The following is an 18,768-nucleotide window of genomic DNA, read 5'->3' as shown; positions in this document are numbered from 1 at the left end:
GCCTCTGAATTACTAGCCCAGTGACATTACCACCACGCACCTCTTTTCCCTATTCAGGAATAAATTTGGAAAACCATGAAAAGAATGAGGGCTGAAGGTTCTCTACTGAATAATGAGATTTCTGAAACTGCAAGGTGAATTAACTGACCAAGTTGAGATACTGGGTCCAGTTGGGACAGAGTCCACTTGTAAATCAGTTGCAAAGAATTGTGACTTATCTATTTTTCCTTCCTTTTATAGTTGTGTTTAGCCACTGGGTTCAATACTGGGCCTCAACTATTTACAATTCATATTATTGACTTGGATTAGGAGACTAAATGTATGCGAAATAAATTTGTTGTTGATGCAGAGTTGATACAAAGCAAGTTGCCAAGCAAACAAAGAGTTTGTAAATTAAGTGAATAGGAAGAAATATGGTAGCATGAGTGTAATATGGATAAATAAGAATAGGCAGGATCGGTTCTTCAAAAAAAGCATTTTCTTAGTGGAGAGAACCTGCAGAACACTACAGTGCAAATGATCTGGGTGTCACTGGGGCATGAGTCCAAAATATTCATATGCAGATGCAAGAAGTAATTAGGAAGAAACATGGAATTTTGGTATGTTTGTTGCAAGATGGAAAAAGTAGAAAGTGTAGCTACTGCTGCACAGTGCCATTTTGAGTACTTTGTGCAGTTCTGGTCTCTTTCCTAAATAAAGTGCATAGTTGCATTCGGAGCATTTCAGATAAGACAGTTCCTCAAATTAAGGTATTCCTTCTGCAGTAAGATTGAGCTGAGTATGTTGAGCCAATAGACTTTGGAGTTTAGAAGAATGAAAGCTGCTGTTAATGAAACTAAAAAAAATTAAGATCTGTTCTGAAGATGAATCACTGGACTTGAAACTTTAACTCTATTTCTTTCCAAAAATTCTATCAGACTTGCTGAGTTTCTTCAGCAATTTCTGATTTTGCTTGAGATCCTGAAGTGATTTGACAGGTTGAGTGCTGAAAGAATGTTATGCATTGTGGGGGAATCGAGGACGAGGGTATGGTTCAAAAATGGAAGATACCTCATTTAAGGATGAGGTGATTTCTTTTATTCAATAGTGGTTAGCTTTTAGAATTTCCTTCTCCAAAGAGCAGTAGAGACTGAGTCATTCATATATTCAAGTCTAGGTTGGATAATTTTTTAATTAACAAAGGAGTTGAGGGGAATGAAGAGGCAGCAATGCAAATGGAGTTGAGACCACATTCAGTTCATCCAACTGGTGACTGTGTAGAGTTTGCACATTCTCCCCATGTCTGCATGGGTTTCCTCCCACTGTCCAAAGATGTATAGGTTAGCAGGATAGACAGTACTACATTCCCCAGAGTGTCCAGGGATGTGTACATTGGGTGGAAATAGTCATGGAAAATGCAGGATTACAGGGATTGGGTAGGGGGTGGCTCTCGTGGCATGCACTTCAGAGTGTCAATGTGGACTCGATGGACCAAGTGGCCTGCTTCTACACTGTAGGGATTCTGTGATTCAAGATTTCTTGAATGGTGGAGCTGGCTTGAGGGACTGAGTGGCCTACTTGTAATTCATATGTTGTTGTATAAGTAGTGAATGGTTGTGACTGTCCAATGCTGTGTAGAAATTCAAGTTGCTTTTATGGAGATGACCCTTAACTTCATCAGTTTTGATAATTGTACTGTTTCACATAAATAGTTCTCGTTTTGTGAACTTGAATAAAAATTATTCAAAACAAATAAATGGAACAATATCAATGGTCAGCCATTTTTTTGGCCAAGCTTTGCATAAGTGCTAATGCCTATCCGTCTCCAAAAATATTTGTCTTCTGAAAGTGTGTCAGAGCAGAAATAACCCCTAGATAAGAGCTTCTCATTTATTTGACTTGGTATAATATGAGAAAAAAAGTATGTACATTAGCATATTTACTCTTGTCTTTGGTTTCTATTTTAGGCTGTTTGCCAAGTTTTCTTACACAAACAAAGAAATCATCGTCATCATACGAGGAACGCCGCAAGCAGGCTACAGCCATTGTCCTTCTCGGTGTCATTGGAGCAGAGTTTGGTGCTGAGATTGAACCTCCGAAGCTGCCAACTCGGACTCGGAACACCAATCAGGTGCCAGAGGGCTTTGGACTGACCAGCGGAGGGAGCAACTATTCCCTGGCTAGACACACTTGTAAGTACTTGGGTTTCCCAAGATTCTTTTCATGGTGGAGTTACAGATTTAAAATTGATTGTTTATTTTGCAATTGACTGGAATTCTGTTTCAACAACTGATTTTGAAGTTTTACAGGTTTTGTTACTATACGTTTTTTTAAATTTAGATGCATAAGTATTTCTAGTTATTGTCAAAGCCAAACTTTATAAATTTCAGGCATCCACAATGTGTCCTTCAGCAACTGGCTTCACCTCTAATACGTAACAGCATCTCAAAAGAAAGAACCTGCATTTCAATGACAAATTGTTACATCTCGAAATGTACCATTTTGTTTCATATACTTATTCCAGTGATTTGTAATTAGTTTCTTATTCGATAAATATAGCAACCATTTTGAGCACACGTTCCCACCAATATGATATCAAATATGAAATCAGTAATAGTTAATTTGATTTTAATGGTGATAAAACTAGGAGGAATCATGACTCATCAATGCCCACATTCCATGGATAAATATAAAAAGAAAGCTTTTGTATGCAGGTACTGACGGACACTATGTTATCCGTGGCAACAGCCTCTATAGTACTTTTCTGAGGCTTGATGAACTCCAAATCAAAGTTCATAAACTGGAGGCCTAGCTTTCTTACTGTGACCCTTTGTTCTGAGATTATGCTTTCTAGTCCTAAACCCTCCCACAGTTGAAAACAACCTTTCTACAACTAACCTGACGAGTTGAATAAGCTTGCTTCTCATTCTTCTGAACTCCGAGTACAAGCACAACCCACTGAACTTCTCATAAGACAGTCCTTCCATACCCGAGATCAACCTACTGAACCTTCTCTGGATTACCTTTAATGAAGTTGTATCTTTCCTGAAATTCCTAATGTTTCAGGTGTAGTGTGACTGCTAGTATAGTTTTAAAAAGATCTCCCTATTTTTGTACTGCATTCCATTTGAAATAAAGGCCAACAATCTATTTGCCTTCCCTGTTACCTAAAGAAATGGAATACGCACAAAAACTCCAAAATCTCTCTATTGTAGTTTTCTGCAGTCTTTCTCAATTTAAATAATAGTCAGCTCTTCTATTCTTCCTGCTAAAGTGCATAACCTGGCAGCTTTCTACATTATATTCCATTTGCCAAGGTTTTAACCTACTCTCTTAACCTGTATATATTCCACGGCAGACTATTAGTCCCATTCTCTGAACTTGCTCTCCCATCTATTTTTTGCAAACTTGGCTATCGTGCATTCACGTTCCCTATCCAAGTCATCAATATATATAGGGAGAAAGCGAGGACTGCAGATGCTGGAGAATCAGAGTCGAAAAGTGTGGTGCTCTAAGGAGCAGGAGAGTCAACGTTTCAGACATAATTCCTGATGAAGGGTTTATGCCCGAAACATCGATTCTCCTGCACCTCAGATGCTGCCTGACCTGCTGTGCTTTTCCAGCACCATGCTTTTATATAAAATATATTGTAAATAATTGGGGCCCCAGCACTGATCATTGTGGCACTCCACTGCTTACATGTTACCATCCTGAAAATGCCCTTTTTGTCTCAACTCTGTCTTTGAGTCATAGAATCATAGAGATGTACAGCATGGAAACAAACCCTTCGGTCCAACCCGTCCATGTCGACCAGATGTCCCAACCAATCTAATCCCACCTGACAGCACCCGACCCATATCCCTCCAAACCCTTCCTATTCATATACCCATCCAAATGCCTCTTAAATGTTGCAATTGTACCAGCTTCCACCACTTCCTCTGGCAGCTCATTCCATACCCGTACCACCCTCTGTGTGAAAACGTTGCCCCTTAGGTCACTTTTATATCTTTCCCCTCTCACTCTAAACCTATGCCCTCTAGTTCTGGACTCCCCAACCCCAAAGAAAAGACTTTGCCTATTTACCCTATCCATGTCCCTCATAATTTTGTAAACCTCTATAAGGTCACCCTTCAGCCTTCGACGCTCCAGGGAAAACAGCCACAGCCTGTTCAGCCTCTCCCTATAGCTCAAAACCTCCAACCCTGGCAACATCCTTGTAAATCTTTTCTGAACCCTTTCAAGTTTCACAACATCTTTCCAATAGGAAGGAGACCAGAATTGCAAGCAATATTCCAACAGTGGTCTAACCAATGTCCTGTACAGCCACAACATGACTTCCCAACTCCTGTACTCAATACACTGACTAATGAAGGAAACATACCAAACGCCTTCTTCACTATCCTATCTACCTGTGACTCCACTTTCAAGAAGCTATGAACCTACACTCCAAGATCTCTTTGTTCAGCAACACTCCCTAGGACCTTGCCATTAAGTGTATAAGTCCTGCTAAGATTTGCTTTCCCAAAATGTAGCACCTTGCATTTATCTGAATTAAACTCCATCTGCCACTTCTCAGCCCATTGGCCCATCTGGTCAAGATCCTGTTGTAATTTGAGGTAACCTTCTTCACTGTCCACTACACCTCCAATTTTGGTGTCATCTGCAAACTTACTCCTCAATCCATGCTCATCTTATTATTTAGGCTAACATCATACCTTATCAAGGGCCCTCTTAAAATCCAAATGCAGCACACTTTTTGTTAACCAGCGTTTATGGCACCAGGAGTGTGGTGATTGATTAAATATTCCAATTGATCAAGAGGTCAACATAATCAATGTAAAAACACACATTAAATAACAAAAAAATAATGCAGCAGGTATACACATCACTGTTATACTTTATCTACAGCAAAAATCACTTAAATAATAATGCAACTTTGTCTGAATAAAACCTACTGACAGAGAGCCTTCTCACTCAACCCACAACTGACTATTTGACATGGCATAAATTGCAATAATACAGTAAATTTTCAGTATTTCTGGTAATTTATTTTGCCTGTTTATCGAGAGTGCCAGTTTATAAGGTACCGTGTAAAGCAAAGTTTGCTGTGTATCTATCCATTGGTCTCCTTTACCTATCCTGTTAGCTACATCCTCACAGAATTCTAATAAATTTGTTATGCGTTATTTCACCTTTTTTGAGGCCATGCTGACTCTGCTTGATAATGTTATGTATCTCTAAATGTTCTTACATACTTTGAGGTCGGTCAGCTCAGTTGGCTGGACTGCTGGGTTGCAATGCAGAGTGATGCCAATTCCCCCACAGGTGGAAGTTACCATGAAGGACTCTCTTTCATAACTTGTCCCCTTGCCTGAGGTATGTTGACCCTCAGGTTAAACCACCATCGGTTGTCTCTCTCTCTCTCTCTCTCTCTCTCTCTCTCTCTGTATAACGAGAGAGCAGCCCCATGGTCCTGTTAGTTTATGGCTTTACCTTGTTACAGGTCATTCTGGTGTAATGAACGTTTCATTAACACGAGTTGGCTATAATACAATTGATGAATTGTGGACACTGTTTAGATAATGCGAACCTTCTACTGAACGGGTATAGCAATTTTCCATAGCGATCTTGTACAGCGCGATTTTCTTTAGTTTGTTTTTCGTTAGCACGGTGTTGCAGATGAACGCAACTGTCATGTTATAGCAGAACGACCTGTATATCCTTTATAATACTCTAACAATTTCCCAATAACAGATGTTAAGCTAGGAGGCTACAGTTACCTTTATTTGGCTTCTTCCCTTTTTTAAACAAAGGTATTACATTGGCAGTTTTATAACCCTCGAAGACTTTTCCAAAATCTAAGGATTAACTGTTAAACCAAAAAAAGCTGCATATGTCTGACCCAATAATTATTTCAGGGATGAGAGGATATTCCTCCTTGTGGGCGGAGTCTAGACCAAGGGGACATAATTTAAAAATAAAAGATCTTTCATTTAAGACTGAAATAAGAAGAAACCTTTTTTCAAATGTGGATATTTTTTAGAATTCTCTTCCTCAACCTTGAGTCAGCAATCAGATTAGCTTAGTGAACAACTTATCTTTTATCCCAAGTTGGGACTTAATATTGGGCATGCTTGGAAAACTTGCTGACCTATACTAATATTGGAGTTGATCAGCAGAGTTTTATCTGTTGTCTTTAACCATTTTTAAGATTGTAAAAGGGGGTGGTAATTGCATCATTGATTTCCTTTGTGGCGAGTGAAATATTTTGTTCCATGTCATTTATGAATAGATATGAAGAGCATAGCTACTCTGTTTACTGCCTCCCACAATCTCCATTTTCGGTGTTGAAAATAGGAATGGGAGTAAACCATTTTCCCCTTCAAGCCTGCTCTGCCATTCACTACCCGTTTCCTGCTTTCACTCCATACCCTTTGATTCATTTAGCCCTAAAAACTATATCTATCTCCTTGTGTTTGAAACTGCCTTCCAGATAGGAAGTCAAAGTTCCTTCCACAAACCTTTACACAGTTCCTAATTATGTAACCTTCTACATTTATTAATGCAGTTCTAAGAGTTTTAAAGCCATTGAAGAAAATTTTAGCACTGAAGTGGACACTATATCAAAGTTTGAGAGGTTATTAGGAAATACAGTAAACTTGCAGTATTTCTGGTAATTTTTTTGCCGGTTTATCGAGACATAAAAATGTCAGCTACTATTGCTACATATTTCATGCCTTATTATTTCCTGAGATAATGACATGCAACATCACAAAAAGAAGATATTATTTTACGTTGTAATATTCAAAATATTTTGAAGTAACATGCCAGTACTTGGATTACCATACTCTAAGAAGTAGTCTCCATCTCAGTAGTGTTATCTGAGGGATAAAACTTACTGGACCTCCTTCAGTAAATCACTCTGCCTCTCGCTGTCCTTTCTTCTTTATGATGCTTTTTAGAATGTACCTTCTGCACAAAGATTCTGTTTCCTATCCTAATGTCTGCTTTGTGACTCAGTATCAAATTTCATTCAATAGTATACCTGTAAAGTGCCTTTCGACACTACTGAATTAAAAATAAATTGGTTCAGATTTTTGATGGCAAAACTGTCAGCCATCACTGTAATTACCTCTCTGAATTTGAGAAATCCATAAATTGAGTTAAGTGCAGAAATCCACATGTTGCTATTGGTGATTTTACTTTTGTTCATAAAGTAATCTGTTCAAGGCCACACAGACTACTGTCAATTTTCTTTAGATTGTGATACCTCCATTCATGATACTTAAATCAATTTATTTCACTTTTGCACCATTTTAAAATATGACAGCTATTCACTGTTTTTATTCCTGATTTGATGTCTAAGAATACGTCAGTGTGTTGGTTGCTTACTAAATATAATTTGACCTATTGAGTCTGTACTGTCATACTATCATTCAGTCTGTGCATCCATAGGAATATGTAACTGCTCCCTTCACTTTAACGTGTAACCATTTTAATGTGACTTGAGGCCAAGCTATTTTAAAAATAGTCGTTTGTGAATACACAGGCAAAGGTTAGCATTATGATAAAATAACACAACTGTGCCGAAAAATGAGCCATCCCTTAAATCAACTTGTCTGGTTTAAAACATAAATAAAGACTGGCAGTTAATTGTCAATCATTAACTTGTGCATTCTCCATGGAAACATCTTTATCAAGGAGGAACATCTTTCCTAATAATCAGCATTCTTCTCTCAATCTCCTCTCATGCAGTATAAAATGTTGTTTTTTTTCTCTTATTAGTCATCTTGTGAATTGTCCTGATGAATGCAAGATGAAAACCTTACACAATATGTGTCTTGTTTCAACAATACTCGAGTTCTGTATTATCAAAGGAATAATATTCGATTCGTTACATTTTGTATGAACTTTCTGATTCTTCCACTCGTTGCAGCTTTATCCTGTTTGATAAACAACAAATGAAAAGCAAATGCTGTTCTCAACTAATCAAGATGTAATTACTTAATGGATGGAGCACAAAAATAGGAGGCGGCCATACAACTCCATAAGCCTCTTCCCTCATTTAGTTAGACTATTGTTGCTTGCTTCAACTGCAGCAATTAATCTCTAATCCATATCCATCAATACTGCTACCTAATAAAAATGAGTAATACAGAATCGAAAATTTCAATGGACGGACAGCCTACAGCATTTTCATCCAGATTTCCCAAAGTCTAAATAGATCCTGATGGTAAAATTGCTAATGTAAAGGAATTGTCTTGCTCTTCTAGTGAATCTCTTGAGTTTTCCCATCATTGGAAAGATTCTATGGTGTGACTAAATCCTAAACAGTCACCTTTTAAGAGATTTGTTGTACCAGTAGAGATCAGGAAAATCAGAAGATTTATTTGGATTCTGTACTTGTGTCTTCAGCATTTATTTAGTAGCTTCAGTGAAATGTTTACCCAAATTCCAACTGCATTTCAGTGATGGAAGAGCTCTTGAGCAAGGAAGTTAGCGCTCTATAATCAAAGCAAAATTATTTTACTGGCCTTTGCATTTGACATCATTCAAAAGGGTTAATAAAAATTGCATCGGGCAGTCTCAGCATTATTTGTAATGCTTTTATGTGTGACAGCTGGCTTGGAATCGGAAATCACTCAAGTACATTTAAAACACTGTACTTATCTGTAGCCGGAAGCACAGAGGAACTGTTATCAAGCTGTATGGCAAATTTGGAGTTCTGTGCAATATATTATGCATTGCTGCATTATATTACACTTATTCAAAATTGCAAATCATTCTTCACTTCTCAGTGATTTTTATAACATCATTTATGTTCATGCCTAGGTTGAACTAGAGTTTTACAGATTTTACTTACAAATGAAACATCATATCTTACATACTTGATAGTATTTAGTTGTTCTTGTGCAGAAAAACACATTGATTAAAATAATTAAGGAGATAGCAAAGCATACTCCTTTAAATGCTGTCAGTGGTGATACAGGGGAAAGATTAAATATTTTGTTATGACCTCAAGCATAACAGACTGCAGTGCCTGCTGCATTCTTACTTCACGCAGTGTGTGCAAATATATGTAATTAAATGGCATAATTACAAGGATGCTTTCTTTACTTTTTCAAAAAATCTCATTCATGGAATGTGGGTGCTGCTGGTTAGGACAGAATTTATTCTCCGTTCCTAATTGCCCTTGAGAAGGTGAAACTGATCTGTCTTCTTGAACTGTTGCACTCACTGTAGGCTAGGTGGACCCACAGCGGTATTAAAGAGGGAGTTCAAGGATTTTCAACCTGTATCCTTGTTCTGGACTCCCCAGTCAGCAAAAATATCCTTGCATGTACTCTTTCCAGACCTGTTAGAATTTTGTTTCAGTTAGATCTCCTCTCTTCCTTCTACACTCTGGTGAATACAGACCAAGTCAAACCAATTTCTCCTCACAGTCCTGCCATCCCCGGTATTAGCCTGGTGAGCCTCCAATCTATTCCATCTACAGCAAGTATACCTTTCCTGGGTAAGGAGTCAAAAACTGCATGTAGTAATCCAGCTGTGGTCTAACCAAGGCCCTGGGTATTTGCAGCAAGACATCCTGACAACTGAATGAAAATCCTCTTTCAGTGAAAACCAACATAACATTTGTCTGCTTAATTGCTGCTGCACCCGCTGTCTACTCTCACTGACTGGTGTGCAAGGACACTCAGATTCTTTTTGTATGTCCATCCTTCTGAATATGTCACCATTTAAATCATACTCTTTCTTTCTGTTTTCTATGCCAAAATGTATAACCTCATAATTAACTACATTGTATGTATGTGTGCTCACTCACTTAAATCAACTTTAAGCTCCTCCTTGCCTCACCCTCATAACTCAACTCCATCCAGTTTTGAGTCATCAGCAAACTTAGAAATGTTGCATTGTTCCCTCAACCAGATTATTGATATATATTGGGAGAAAGTGAGGTCTGCAGATGCTGGAGATCAGAGCTGAAAATGTGTTGCTGGAAAAGTGCAGCAGGTCAGGCAGCATCCAAGGAGCAGGAGAATCGACATTTCGGGCATGAGCCCTTCTTCAGGAGTTGATATGTATTGTGAATAACTGGGGCCCAAGCACTGACCCTTGGAGTACTGCACTAGTCACTGCCTTCCTTCTATGAAAAAACCCATACATTCCCACCTGTTGTGTCCTGTCTGTCAACCAATTTTGGATCCATGCTTAAAAATACACCCTGTTCCTTGTTTTTTAATTTTGCCCACTACCTCTTGTGCAGGACCTGCCAAAAGCCTTCTGATCATCCAAATACATCACATCTCCCTTATGTATTCTACTAGTTATATCCTCAGAAAACCTCCACTAGGTTTGTTAAGTGTGAATTGCCTTTCATAAACCAATGCTGGCTTTATTATGACTAGTCCAATTCAATTTATGGCAACTGTTAATTCCCAGCATGCTGAATTCAGTGATGGTCATACTATTGAATGTCAAGGGTGATGGTTGGATTCTCTCTTATTGGCAATCACCTTTGTCTCGGACTTGCATGGCATGAGTGTTGCCAAAAAAACAGAGAAGCTGTTATCTAGCTGTATGGCAAACATTGAATTCTGTACAATATACAGGGTGGCTCAGTGGTTAGCACTGCTGCCGCACAGCACAAGGAACTCAGGTTCAATTCCAACCTTGAGCAACTGTCTGTATGGAGTTAGCACATACTCCCTGCGTGGGTTTCCTCTGGGCAATCTGGGCAGTCCAAAGATGTGCAGGTTAGGTGGATTGACCATGCTAAATTGCCCATAGTGTCCAGGGATGTGCAGGCTAGGTGGATTAACCCATGGAAATATAAGGTTACAGGGATAGGGTAGTAGGGGGTGGATCTGGGCGGCGTGCTCTTCAGAGGGTCGATATGCCAAATAGCCTGCTGCCACACTAGGGATTTTGAATTCTAATTATTGTGCCTTGCTACTTTATTATGCATTTGTTCTGGTGGGACTCCGTTAGCTTGCTTGACTGGACATGTGGTTTGCAAACTGATGCCAACAACAATTCCCAATGGGTTAAAGTTGCCATCAAGGTCCGGCTTTCTCAGTGTCGCCCCTTACCTGAGGCATGGTGACCCTCAGGTTAAACTTACAATGAGCCACTTCTCTCAAATGAGTCAGCAGCCTTCGGTCCTTGAGAACTGTGGCAACGTTCACTTCTCTTGCCAATTATCAGATCAAGCCTGAATGTTATTGAGGGCATAGTGCATTTAAACAAGGGCTGATCAGTATTGAAAGAGCTGAGAGTGGTGATGATTATTTGTATAATCATCAGTGAACATCCTCACTACTATCTGTGGAACTCTAGCAATATAGCATGGGGTTGTGATGATTGACCTCCATGTACACGGTATGGAGGTGCCAATATTGGACAAAGGAGCAGCACTCCGAAAGTAGTGATTTCCAATAAGCCTGTTGGGCTATAGCCTGGTGTCATGTGACTTCTGACTTTGTCAATGTACCACAGCTGTCTTCCATTGCAGCAGCTATCATTCTGACCAGTGGTAGCTTTTTCGCTGATTCTCATTGACTTCAGTTTTGCTAAGGTTCTGTAATGCCACACTTTGTCAAATAGTGTCATGCAGTCCTCCCTTCTTGAGTTCAACTATTTAGTCGAAGTTTGAACCAAAGCTGTAACAACGTCAGCCCAAACTCCAAACTGAGCATCAGTGAGCAGAATATTGTTGAGTAGGTGCTGCTTGACAGCACTGTTGAGGATACCTTCCATTCCTTTGATGTTGATTAAGAGTAGCCTAATAGAGAAGTAATTAGTCAAGAAGAATTGTCCTGCTTTTTGTGCACAAGGTACAGCTAGGCAAATTTCTACATTACCAGGTAACTGCTGGAACAGCTTGGCTAGGGGTGCAACTAGTTCTAGAGCACAAGTCTTCAGTATTATTGCCAGAAAGCTGTCAAGACCCATTTCAGTTGCAATATCCACTGCCTTTTGCCAATTCTTGATATTTTGTAGAGTCAGTAAAATTGGCTGAAACTGACTTTTGTGATGCTGGGGTCCCTGGTTGAACCAAAATGGATTGTCCATGCAGCACCTCTGGCTGAAGATGGATTTAACTGCTTCAGCCTTTCCTTTTGCACTGATGTGCTGGGCTCCCAAATAATTTAGGATTGGAATATATGTGAAACCTCTCTTCTGGGGAATTGTTTAACAATCCACCATCATTCATAATTAGATGTGGCAGGACTGAATAGCTTACATCAGCTCTGTTGGTTGAGGGATTGCTTAAATTGGTCAATCACTTGCTGCTTATGCTCCATGACCTTGCCATCCAAATTGTGGGTGCTGGTGTGGTGATACCAGGTGGGTATGGTCTAGGTGGTAATCAGCAGAAGGTTTCCTTGCATAGTTGATGGAATGCCATCAAATTTTGTGTAGTCTGGATTCATGTTCAAGGACTCCCAGAACAATTCCCCAATTTTTTCCAACTATCTAATCATTGTAACACTATCTCTGGTGGATGTGTCCTGTTTGTTGAAGAGAATATACTGAGGGATTACGATTGCGGTGTTTGGGGCGTAGTCTTTCTCACAGAATCAAACATTATAGACAGTGTCAGGTTTTTGTTTGACCAATCTGTGGGACAGCTTTCCCAATCCCAAAATCCCCAGATCTTATTAAGAGTACTTTGTAAGGTCAACAGATTTCATGATGCTTGCCCAGTAACTGGTTTTTGTGCAGCTTTTTTGATTTTCTTTCCATTCCTCACCCAATGTTGTCATTTCCAGTGTCAATTCTGCTGGTTTGTCCAGTTTAATTCTTTTTATTAGATTTTGCAGTGGTCAGATATAACTAAGTGGCTTGCTAGACTACTTCAGAGGCTGTTTATGAGTCAACCCATATTGCAGTGGGTCTGGAGTCCCATGTTGGATGAATCAGTTGAGGGCAGCAGCTTTTCCTTTCCGATCCCCAGAGCATTATCCTGGATTACTTGTCTATTGATAAGCAGGCAGAAATGCACTGGTATTATCTGGTCAACGAATAAGGCGATGACACTTTTATTGAAATGATACTTGTGGGGGCTGGCTCACACCAGAAGTATCATTGATAAAATAAATAATGTTATTTATCTTATTTTCTACTTGGGACCTCTGCACCTTCTGGACATAATATCAAGCTCAATAATTTGAGCACATTCTCCCGTCTCCTTCCCCCAGCCTCCATACACCAGGCCTTGTCATCACATGGCCTGCTACCGCAAACAACCCATTGTTAGCCATAGAATTAGCAGCTATTTGTTCTCCCAGGCTGACTCTCACCTATTCTTTTTACTGCCCAACTTGTTTTTCTCTCTCTCTGTGGGCTCCATCTTCACTTATTGTTTACTCTTCTCTCCCTTCCACCCCCCCCGAACTTTTCCTGAATTAAAAGTAATAGGAGAAGTGATAGTTAGTTTGCAAAAATTTTCACCCCAACATTTCACGTATCTGCTTGTGTTATTTCAGTAATGTGAACAAATTTGGTATAAATTTGCACTATTCAGGGACTGAGTTCGGTAACAGAGAACACTGATAATCTGGTTATCAGATTGGAAACGTCTATGCATAGTGTTGTCACAAACGAGCAGTCGAGTTGATCATCTGGAGTACAAAAAATCATTTTCTGTTCTGAGCATTGTATACAGAAATGAATAAATCTAAAGGCAGCCATTGAATATTTTGGAAATTGTGTGTCAAAGATCCTGATGGTTGCCCAGCAACTGTAGTTTTTGTGCAGCTCTTTTGATTTTCATTCCCTTTCTCAGCCAAGCAATATAAAAATTGAATTTCAGCGAAATATTCTTGTAAAATGAGATGCAATGAAACGGTGGCTCAGTGGTTAGCACTGATGCCTCACAGCAACAGACACCCCGGTTCAATTCCTGCTTCAGGTGAGTTTGCACATTCTCCCCCTGTCTGCGTGGGTTTCCTCTGGGTGCTTCAATTTCCTCCCACCATCCAAAGATGTGCAGGTCAGGTGAATTGGCCATGATAAATTGCCCATAGTGTTAGGTGCATTAGTCAGGGATAAATATCAGATAGGGGAATGGGTCTGGGTGGGTTACTCATCGGAGGGTCAATATGGACTTGTTGGGCCGAAGAGCCTGTTTCCGTACTGTAGGGAATCTTAAAAAAAACATGGATTGTATAAAAAAAATGCATTTTCAGATTGGGCACAACTGCATTCTCACACTCATTGTGAGCACTTGCTTGTACACAAACAAACACATGTTTGATTTTTCTCTGTCTTCCACTTGTCTAGGCGGTGACCTAGACATATGGCCACACAACATCCATTTCCCAGTAGCTAAATGCCCTTTTCCGTGTTCTTTATGGAATGCCAACACCCAGGTTATTTACAAGCTGGAATTGACTGTAATTCACAAGCTGATAAAGCTCAATAAATGACTTGCAAAGCCCTGAAACAAACATGGGTTCTTTTTCACACAGCAGTAGTTTTCAGGCTAACCTAGGTATATGTGCAGTCGAACAAACAGACCTTAGAGAAACAACAAACAAAATAAGATTTCATTTTTTCAAAATTATTTCATTCCTGGGATGTGGACATTGCTGGCTTGGACACATCAGCAAGTCAGGATGATGAATGGCTTGGAGAAGATCTTGCAAGTGGTGGCGTTCGTATGTTTCTGCCGCCCTTATCCTTCTAGATGGAGGTGGATGTGAATTTCGAAAGTGCTATCTGGGGATCTTTGACAGATTTGTACAGTGCATTTTGTAGATGGTACACACTGCTGCTGCTGAGTGTTAATGGTGGAGTGACTGAATGTTTGTAGATGTGGTATCAGTCAAGTGGGTTGCTTTGTCCCGAGTGGTATAAAGTTTCTTGAGTGTTGTTGGAGCTACAGTCATCCAGCTAAGTGGGGAGTATTTCATCACACTCCTAACATGTGTCTTGTAAATGCTGGACAAGCTATGGGAGTCAGGAGGTGAGTTATTCACTGCAGAGTTCTTAGTCTCTGACCTACACTTGTAACCACTATATTTATTTGGAAATTCTGTTCAGTTACTGGCCCGTTCTGAAATTGGGAGCTGGCAGGAGCAGGAACGCTTCTGTTGTCTTCATGTTCAAAGAATGCAGATGGTGTTGCCTAGTGTTGACTCACCCTGCTTGCAAGTGCCATCGCTACTGCTGCTTATGTGTTCCTGAACCAAGGTGTTTCCTCATTACCTATTGCCACTTCTGATTCAATGTCCTTGTCCTGAATCTGTTGCTCCTTGCTTCTCATTAATCACTTAACTGGAGGCCATCGCTGGCATTGCAGTAGCCTAATTTTCATTCCATTTTGCCTTGCTTAAATTTAAAATATTGGTTTATGATTTCTCTCTCTTCCTCTCTCAGTAACAACCAGTAATTTTAAAATGTGAGCTACCTTATCATCCTATATTTTAAAAGCATGTGCAAGTGTGATTTAATTTTTAGATAAGCCCTGAATTCTGTAGAAAGTTTTGGAAGCATATAAATTCACTAGTAAATTCAGTTCAGACTTGGACTGAGTACTTGCATTTGCTCAGTAAGGAAGGTCTAATCCTTTAATTTTGCAAACCTAATGTACCTTAATATGAACTGTAATTTGTATTTAGCATGTAAATAAAATTAGCAGTTTAAATTTCTGTAGTTCTGTGCTTTGAGCAGATTCTTTTCCAAGCAGTGAATTGAAGAAGCAGTTTAATTAAAAAGTGGCTGAAACTGGATCCTCACTAACTGAGTGAGCCTTTACAGGAAACATATATATCAGTAAACAACTTAATGTGACTTAGTGCTTGATGTTTTTGAGTTGAGCATCCCAGGGAGTGTGACTTTCAACAAAGTGCTGGGCATGATTATCCTTAAGACTGCAACTTTGAATAATAGTGTACCAGAATCGAGCACCTCAGGAGTTCAACAGATAAAGGAGGAAGGTGTTGGTTGCTTTTGCCTAAACATAGCAGCTGATTCATGGGTAATATTGGTGAATATTTCTATTTTTTAAACTAGAAGTAACATTCTTCAGTTTTGTTTCAGGCCCTTAGACTTTTTATCCCCTTTGAAAAAATAATGATCTGTTAGGTATAGAATTGAAACCAGTACATAAAAACAAAATGAAAAATGCAATAAAGTGTACAGTGTAGCAATTCTTCAAGAGTTAAGAGCAGAAATACTGAAGTGATTTAATAAATAACCAAAATAAAATGTTAGAGTTGATAGATTGAGTGATGTTTTGCAGCTCCAGCATGTAGGTGCTGCTGGATGCTAAGGTGATCCACATTGAACACATCTGTAACAAGTGGTTGCAGCTGAGTAACTACAGATCTGAGCTGAGGAGCTGGAGTCAGAACCTATGGATACTGCATGGCATTGGGTGGGCGAATGTTATTTGGACACTTTGCTCCAGAAGGCGGTTACATCCCTTAGATTAAGTAATTCATGCTCAGGATGTGATTGTAAGCAAGCGAGATATGGGGACCCAAAAGTTAGCTCATGAATACCCTCTGTCTATACAATTATCAAAAGAGAATGATATTCTTGCAAGCTGTGTAGAGAAGAATGGGAACTGCAGAGAGGATGAGCAAACAGACTATGACATCTTGACATGGGGGGGGCATTCAAGAGGTGGGAGGAAGTAGGAACGTAGCAGTAGGGGTCGTTACAACAGGGGGGATAGACGGTCTTCTCTACAAACGTGAACATGAGTCTGAAAGGCCATGTTGACTAGCTGGTGCCACGGTGAAGGACATCTCTTGTGGGCTGGGGAGGGATCCAATTGTTGTCATCCATATTGAAGCTAATGACATTGATTTGTCTGGAAAAGATGTTCTCCTGAAAGATTTTGAACAGTTAGAAGTTAAAGCAGGACCTCCAAGGTAACAGAAACTTGGTTTTATAAACCTCTATAAGGCCACCCTTCAATCCCCAATAAGCCAATGTAAAAGCATCCCAGCTTATCCAGCCTTTCCTGAAAATTCAAACCCTCTAATTGCTTTGAGCATAATTTCGGCAGAGAGGTAATATGTATTCCAACAAGTCCTGACGAACCTATCCCAACAGTCACCACATCAGAGGTCAGATCAGTTTTCCTTCATGTGAATCCAAATAAGTGATGGGACCAGATGGAGTACCAGGCCGTGCACTCTGATCAACTGGCAGAGGTCTTCTCAGACATCTTCAACCTCTCCCTGCAGCAGGCCACTGTCCCTGCCTGTTTCAAGAGGGCCAACATCATTGCTGTGCAGCATGTCTCAATGACTACCGCCCAGTGGCCCTACCTCCGGTGGTCATGAAGTGCTTTGAAAGGCTGGTCATGAAATTAATCAACTCCAGCCTCCCCACTACTCTTGACCCACTCCAGTTTACCTATCGGACCAACAGAACCATGTCAGATGCCATATCACTTGCCCTTCACTCCTCCCTAGAACATCTTGACACCCAGAACAGCTACATAAGAATCCTACTCATTGACTACAGTTCAGCCTTCAACACTATTATCCCCTCGAGGCTAGTATCTTGGGCTAAGCCCCACACTCTGCAACTGGATACTTAGTTTCCTGACTCTCAGGCTACAATCAGTGAAGACTGGGGACAATATTTCATCCTCACTAACACTCAACACTGGAGCCCCCCAGGGGTGCGCACTTAGCCCCCTACTGCACTCACTGTATATCATGACTGCATTGCCAAATACCAGACTAATGCCATTTACAAGTTCACTGATGACACTACTATAGTCAGTTGATGGCGACGAAATAGACTACAGACGGGAGATTGGAAGACCTGGAAAAATGGTGCACTGAGAACAACCTATCTCTCAATGCCAGCAAAACTAAGGAACTCATTATTGACTTTCGGCGGGATGTTACGCGTGACCCCCTACACATTAACAGCACAGAGGTGGAATGAGTGGAGAGTGTCAAGCTCCTGGGTTTGGTCATCCAAACAAGCTTTCTTGGACTCTTCACATGAACGCACTGGTTACAAAGGCCCAACAAGGTCTCTTCTTCCTGAGGCAGCTGAGGAAATTTGGCATGACAGCGAATACCCTTGCCAACATTTACAGGTGGGCCATGGAGAGCATTCTGTCTGGATGTATCACTACCTGGTATGGCAACTGTACCATTCAAGATTGGAGATGGTTACAGAGAGTGATAAACTCGGCCTGGACAATCACAAAGGCCAACCTCTCATCTATAGAATTTATAGCTTTTTTTATTCCTGATGAAGGGCTTTTGCCCGAAACGTCGATTTTGCCTGTCCTCGGATGCTGCCTGAATTGCTGTGCTCTTCCAGTACCACTGATCCAGAATCTGGTTTCCAGCATCTGCAGTCATTGTTTTTACCTTATAGAATTTATCTACCAGGCCCGCTGTCAAGAAAAGGATGCCAGCATTGTCAAAGATCCATCCCACCCTCCAATGTTTTTCTACAACCTCTACCATCGGGGAGAAGGTACAGAAGCCTGAACACATGCACCAGCCAGTTTCGTAACAGTTTCTACCCTACTGTTGTTAGAATACTGAGTGGACTCTCAAACTCTTAACATTCGCCTATACCTGTGTTTTTGTTTTTGCTGCTGTTTATCTATTATTTACTTATCTATGCTACTTAACTATGTGATCTGCCTGTATTGCTCACAAGACAAAGCTTTTCACAGTGCCTTGGTACACATGACAATAAATTCAATACAATATCTCCAATTTGATAATATCCTTTCTATAGCTGGGTGACCAGAGTTAGACACACCAACATTGTGTACAATCTCAACATGAT

The 18,768-nt window shown here is 40.2% G+C and overlaps 1 protein-coding gene across 5 annotated transcripts in view; it reads left to right on the top strand.

Annotated features, from left to right (window-relative positions):
• wdr7 (WD repeat domain 7) overlaps nt 1–18,768 on the top strand; it is a 686,509-nt gene that overhangs the window by 386,401 nt on the left and 281,340 nt on the right. For all 5 annotated transcript variants that reach the window (XM_043675775.2, XM_043675690.2, XM_043675605.2 and 2 more), the window contains one exon: nt 1,947–2,171. In XM_043675775.2, the coding sequence (XP_043531710.1) occupies nt 1,947–2,171 (225 nt within the window). The remainder of the gene's footprint in view (nt 1–1,946; nt 2,172–18,768) is intronic.

The sequence above is a fragment of the Chiloscyllium plagiosum genome, unplaced genomic scaffold (assembly GCF_037043375.1).
Source record: "Chiloscyllium plagiosum isolate Xiang-an unplaced genomic scaffold, Cpla_swu_hap1 HiC_scaffold_1, whole genome shotgun sequence".
NCBI lineage: Eukaryota > Metazoa > Chordata > Chondrichthyes > Orectolobiformes > Hemiscylliidae > Chiloscyllium > Chiloscyllium plagiosum.
Note: the sequence above shows the minus strand (reverse complement) of the source record. Positions and strands in the feature narration are given on the sequence as shown.